The following is a 6,174-nucleotide window of genomic DNA, read 5'->3' on the forward strand; positions in this document are numbered from 1 at the left end:
CCTGATACTAAGAAAGACTGACTGAAATCAGAGAAAGCAGAGTGGAAAAGGAAGAAATTATTCTCTAGATTGAATTTTTTTTGCCCTTTTCCTCTGGCAGCAAAAATATAAAGCTATTCAAAGCTTCAGCTAAAGGTCACAGACATCTGCGTTTTGTGGTAATTTCTGGTGGGCCACTAAGCGTGTTAAATGCTCGCTGTCTTGCTGTTTCTGCAATTACATCACCATGTTGTTACCTTACCTTCCTTTACAAGTTGATGATTAACTTTGAGATCAAGTTCAACTCTCCCTAATCAAGCTAAACTCCTTCTGGAATCTGATCTCAAGACCCCTTTCTCATCTATTTAGACAGGAATAACCCATCAGAAGAGAAGATGCTTTCCAGGTTTATCTTCAGGCTTCCTCCTCTGTGTTTGTCCTGTCCTGCAAAATCATGACTATTGTATTCATCACAATGGTACGGATTCAGCTGAATTGAATTTTCTATTTTGTTCAGAGTTTGGAGTCCTTGGAGTTGCAATGCACAAGCATTGTCTTTAAGACATAAACTCATCTATTAAATATTTTTTTCCTCTTTTTATGAACCTCAAGTGCTGTATATTCTCTGGAGTAAAGTTTAAAACCAAGTTTTTGTATTATCCTGTCTGACCCTCTATATTTCACAGGCTAATATATTTCATTATATTTTATTCATTTATGAAGATCATATATATGCAGAACAGGAAAAAAATTAATATTGTAGAAATACAATTCTGCTACACTACTTCCCAAGTAGCTTATGTTGTTTTCTAAGCTGATATTCAACTAAGATGTTCAAAACAAATAGCTATGAGACACGAGTACCTACCACGTGTTTTTCTTTCCTGAGTGCAGTATCAAGAACCATGAGATCTTTTAAAATAAGACTGCAAAGGCAGAGCTTAACATCAAAACTAAAACAAAGATTAAAAAAAATGTTAATATCAATCTAAATGAAGGTTACACAAAAGGGCAAGACCGTATAATAGTTTCACTTAACCACTAAATTCTCCTGAAAGTATTGCTTCAAAATGGCAGTCAAATCACTTAATTTCCACATTGCTTCCTCTTTCAGATAAAATATCTCTACATGAAAGTAAGCAAAACAAACTAGTGCCTTTAACAAAGCTCAAGTTGCCTTTTTCTTTAGAAAAAGGCAAGGTAAATATAGGCATGAGCAGCTACAACAAAGGGAAAACAAGGCTTTAATAAACAGCTTTTTAGACAGCTAAGGCTTTTTAAACAGCTGTAATAAGACTGGACATTTTGAAAATATTCTTCGCCACTAGTACCCTCCCCAGTCCCCACAGTGACACAAACATGACCTTCTTGCTAATGAGAATACAAACACTTAAGTGTTCATCTAGGTGTACCTTTCCTTGGTGCAGCTGAAAGAACATCAGAGCTGACAGTCCATTTCAATTAGCTCTACCTGCTCATCAGTGGCATGTCTGAGGATGGAACTGTTTTCCCATTAAAACGGAGAGAACAGACCTCCGCCACATGCTGTCCTCAAGGCATGTAGTACAGCACGGTCTCCATCTCTAACTGAGCATGCCATTGCATGTGTGAACTGAGCATACGAGCCAAAGGGACATCCTAACAGTGATATAGACCTTTTACGAGACAGCTTTTGCCCAAGTTCTGATTACCAGAATTTCATAAAGAACAAACTGACTTTCTGTATGCAGCATGATGGCACTTCAATCTCCCCACTTTTTTAGGGTTATAAGCAGATAATCCTGTCCTGATGTGGTGGATGTATGCTTCAATCCCAGTCTTTGGTTTACACTAGACCTTTAGCGACTGTCCTGAAAACTACTGGGGCATGCTAGGAAATGACCAAACACAAGGTGAGGTTTACTGCTCTTACCTCTCACATGTTAGCACTTCAGGGAAGCTGGTCACCTTGTGGAAGGCTCTAGCCTGAAATCTGTCATCACTTGTTGTGGAATGTATTGTTGTGGAGGAACTGCAGTCCTCTTTGTCTCCCTGGCTCAGGGATCCCAGGCTGCCTGATGTTGATGTCTCCATGACCTGATTAGGCAGAACCGCCTGCTTTGAATTCTCGTGCAAAGATGGATTGGATGAGCCATCTGCCAAAGGCTACACAACCAAAGACGATTCACAAGGTCAATTAATACAACACAATAAGGAGATAAATATATCCTCACTTTGCAGTGTTTGCTTTCAAGTGAAAATTAAACAACACACACAGCAAAAATGTTTCCACATAAATTCAGACTCATCATACTGACAGGTTTTTGCAGTGACCGGAAAAGCATTCTTCTGTTGTGGTTATCTGCTTGGTGCATGTTTTCTCACCGAAGGGCAGATCCTTGTGGGGTTTTTCTTATGGCTCCTTGGACAGATCCGACTTCCATTAACGTTAATGGGAAGAAAAGGTCTCTTGACTACAGTGAAAATTGACTGGACGTAATGTAAAGCACTGCAGGTTTCAGGGGGAGCTGAATGTAACTGATGTCTTTGAGAATAAGCCCTGAGTCAATGTACTATAAAAAAAGATCCCTATAAAGCAGATTGGCAGTATGTTTGCTTCCATCACTTGACTCTGCAACTTGACACAGAATGATTGTCATTAATTTCCACAAGTAGAATCTAAAACCTTACCCTAAATTTCTGATTGATGGGATAGATCACTTTTGCCTTTAATGCAAATGCCGTGATGTCACTGTTCAGAGGAGGCTCACTTTCCTGTATGGAAAAGAACAGAAAATCATTTGGAAACAGCAGTAGATCCAGTGGTTGTTCACATATAAGTATCACATGACCCTTGTGGTTACACAACTTAGAAATTGCTGTTGATAACTACTTATTGACTGTTTCTGCCTTGCTACAAGAAATACTCTCATAAGACTCATTCCAGAAAAGGGAACTCTGTCATTACCACTGCTACAAAATGTTTTTACTCCTGCAAGGGAAAATGTGGTATTCAGAAGTTATTTTCATTTTGTTCCTCCCTCCCACTCTTTAGCAGCAACTAAAAAGTTCAGGAGAGACTGAATTTATTTTAATAATAGAAAATACTAAAGGATAAACTCCACAGATATCCTCATGGCTATAAATTCAATCTTTCAATTTTAAAAAAAACCAACACAATAGATTAAACAAAAGTAGACATACTTTTTTCCAGTAAGAACTTTTATGGTACAACCCTTACCTATAATCTAGAGAAAATACCAATGTTCCTCCAAAGAACTTTTTATAGATAATGCATTTTTTTCACACAATCTGCTCTGTGATATAATTTGACTTTCTGCTCCTCCTCTTTCCTAGCTACTGCTTTAGGCACTGGAACAATGGGATACTTAGCTTTTTTTTGTGAGGTTACGTATGGCTTAATAAAGGTTTACTATATGCAATAGATAGAATGTTCAAATCCAGGCTTTAGGAGATTTCCTATTCTAACTTTTGGGGGTTTTTCTTATGAAATTAAAAAACCTGATTTGTCAAAACACAATTTTCTCTTTATAATTTTTCTACGAAATATCAAACACTAACAGATTCTAAAAATAGAAATGGGAAGAGAAGAGCAAACTACGTCACTCATTAGACTCTTTCATCATTGCACCTTTTCATCTCTATTTTGTTTATTTCCTTTTGGAAATAAGCAAAATATTTTGATTTATTGATAAAGTTAAAAGCACAGGGTCAGCACACAAAACACTTGCTCATACTGAGCAGTCCCACTGCTGCAGTACATATTCAGAGACAGAAACTGACAGAGCTATCACCCTGCAAGGGCTGGAGAGCGAGCAGTTCTAGTCCAAAGCCATAAAGCCATATCGCGATGTGTTAGAACTAACGTAATACAGAGTTATTATTAATAGAGTAATTATGGTATTATTGCAATGTGGAAAGTCTCAGAATGAAAATACCTGTTCTTCTGAAGTGCTCTAACCTAACTAAAAGCATTTTCCATCTGTGCTTCTTCATGAACTGCCAATTTGATGCTAGTGATAGCAAAAGCCTCTGGGAATCAGAACAAAATAATAGAAAAATAAAACCCCACCGAACTTCAGTCCTTACACAAATAAGGAGAAAGCCCCTTCAAATAACAAGGTTACTTCTTAATCTGTTAATGTGTTATAAATGAGCTGAGGTTTTTGGGAAACTGATATAGTTGCTACAAATCACCTCTAAAAGACCTTGCTCCCATTTCAAAAGGACTGGTAATATGCATAAAGTTGTATCATTGCATAAATTCTCCCACAGGAAAGAGAATCTAATCCATGCGTACTTGTTATGCTGTATTTTAACTCAAGCAAAATGACCATGGTTTGTCACCATTCCTGATCATAAAACTGAGATGAAGATTAATTACTCTCAGGATCTAAAACAACAGTAAAAAGTTTACAATAACATCTACCTTTTCTTTTTCTCGAAACCAGTTCTCGTTACAGGCTAAGCACCAAACTGGCTGGCTTTAACCGACACTTTCTGCATGTATTTAATTTATGTGTAATAGACTGAATGAGTTAGCCGAACTGCACATTTCTTTTAAATGTGCAGTTTAACTCACAACCTTTAGCTTCACCAAGTGCAGTCAAATCACCTTTGGGTGAAAGGCAGTGATCTAACAACTATATGGTAGGACTAGTTCTCAGGTTATTTTGAGATCATCACAAAAAAAAAAAACAACCAAAAAAAACCCAACCAGGTATTTGAGGTTTTGATAGAGGATTAAGTTTACACCTTCTTCTACTTTTCTTTCCAAATCGTTTCTCTAACTATCCTTTAACTGCAGCTCACCACAGAGGTATGCTTGTGGTCATTTGAACTCTGCACTGTGTCTTCAGCTGGTACTTGATGGGAGAACTTGCTCTGTGAGAAAGCCATTGAAGGTGCTGCTGTTTGCAAATGTATTCATTTTACTTCATTTTTCATTTCTCCCTCCACGGATCTACTCAGTGCAGCTGAGAGCTGGAGCCTCTAAGGAGGCTCTAGGAAAAAAAAGCTGTTTGTTCCAGATTGACCTGATGAAGGAACTTTGTTACTGCCAAAAATTCCCTAATAAATCTCTTTCCCCAAGAAAGAATATACTATTAGCACTGATTTCAGTACTCAAGAACTTTTTCTTATGTCAAGAGTGTTAACTTTTCCCATCAGCCTTTTGAAATTAAGGACAATGTAGAGTCAAAAGCAAAAAAGCCCGTCCAAAAAGAAACCAGAATCTTCATTAAAATGTCCAGAAAGGTCCCCCAAGAGAAATGGAATTCCTAAAGGGAATGAGTGCCCAAAATGGCTGCATTCATAAGCAGCCTTCAACTCCCACTGTCCTTCTTATGTTTTTTTTTAACACTTTTCAAGTGCTGAATACCAAACCCAATAAAGACACATTAGACTAGGCCTTGAATGTGCTCATTGCTACATGCAGCAAAATGAACATCCACCAACAAGAGTAGAGCTTTACCTCCAGCACCGTTTCCTCTTTTGATGTATAGGGTTCTGCTTTACTTTTTGTGAGTGTGTGCTCTTTTATGTCAGAGTTGAAGCTTTCCAGAAGTCTCTGGGAATCATCCTTCTGAAATTCCAAGAGAAAACAAATAAAATATAAGTCTGAGATCATACAGATTCACTGGAAACATCTCTTGACAGCAGTCTGGATACATTCCTGAAAATTATTTGAGTATTACTTGAAAATTCTAGAAAAATACAATCTGAAAATAAATGAGAACCTTACATATTCAGGAAGGAATAATTAAAATTAATGAACTTTATGAATTTGATTCATAACTTCTTCAGTGAAGAAGTAAATTTTAATCTGAAAAGTTCTAAGAGGCTGTAAACATGTCAAATCAATCCATTTGCTCTCATAATATTTTGCTGCAGACTATGGGGCTGAGCTCACAGTCTGAGTTCAACTTCTCAACTGAAGCAAGTTAACTAAAATTGGCTATAACTGCCTGCAATGAAGAGAACACCAAGTATTTTTGCTCCCCTGCTATGAGAAAAACTTCCTAAAGGAAGTTTTATGTGTCGGAAAGTTCCTGTCAGGAAGAAATAACCATCAAAAATGCTCACCATCTTCCTTCCCCAAAAGCAGCCTGTATCACTGGCCTTCACTTCCCTAATAAACACACAGAGCCGCTGGTACACACACAGACTGTGCAGGAACAAAACCTCCTGCTACAC

At 37.5% G+C, this 6,174-nt stretch overlaps 1 protein-coding gene across 1 annotated transcript in view; it reads right to left on the reverse strand.

Annotated features, from left to right (window-relative positions):
- The window catches only part of EVC (Ellis van Creveld syndrome), a gene marked incomplete at its 5' end in the record, with an annotated part of 48,630 nt that extends 43,067 nt beyond the window's left edge, over positions 1–5,563 (reverse strand). Inside the window, 4 exons of the mRNA XM_010141449.1 lie at positions 848–932; positions 1,892–2,124; positions 2,650–2,733; positions 5,453–5,563. Of these exons, the coding sequence (XP_010139751.1) occupies positions 848–932; positions 1,892–2,124; positions 2,650–2,733; positions 5,453–5,563 (513 nt within the window). The remainder of the gene's footprint in view (positions 1–847; positions 933–1,891; positions 2,125–2,649; positions 2,734–5,452) is intronic.
- Between the last annotated feature and the right edge of the window lie 611 nt (positions 5,564–6,174).

Source organism: Buceros rhinoceros, unplaced genomic scaffold (assembly GCF_000710305.1).
Source record: "Buceros rhinoceros silvestris isolate BGI_N320 unplaced genomic scaffold, ASM71030v1 scaffold8358, whole genome shotgun sequence".
Classification (NCBI taxonomy): Eukaryota; Metazoa; Chordata; class Aves; order Bucerotiformes; family Bucerotidae; genus Buceros; species Buceros rhinoceros.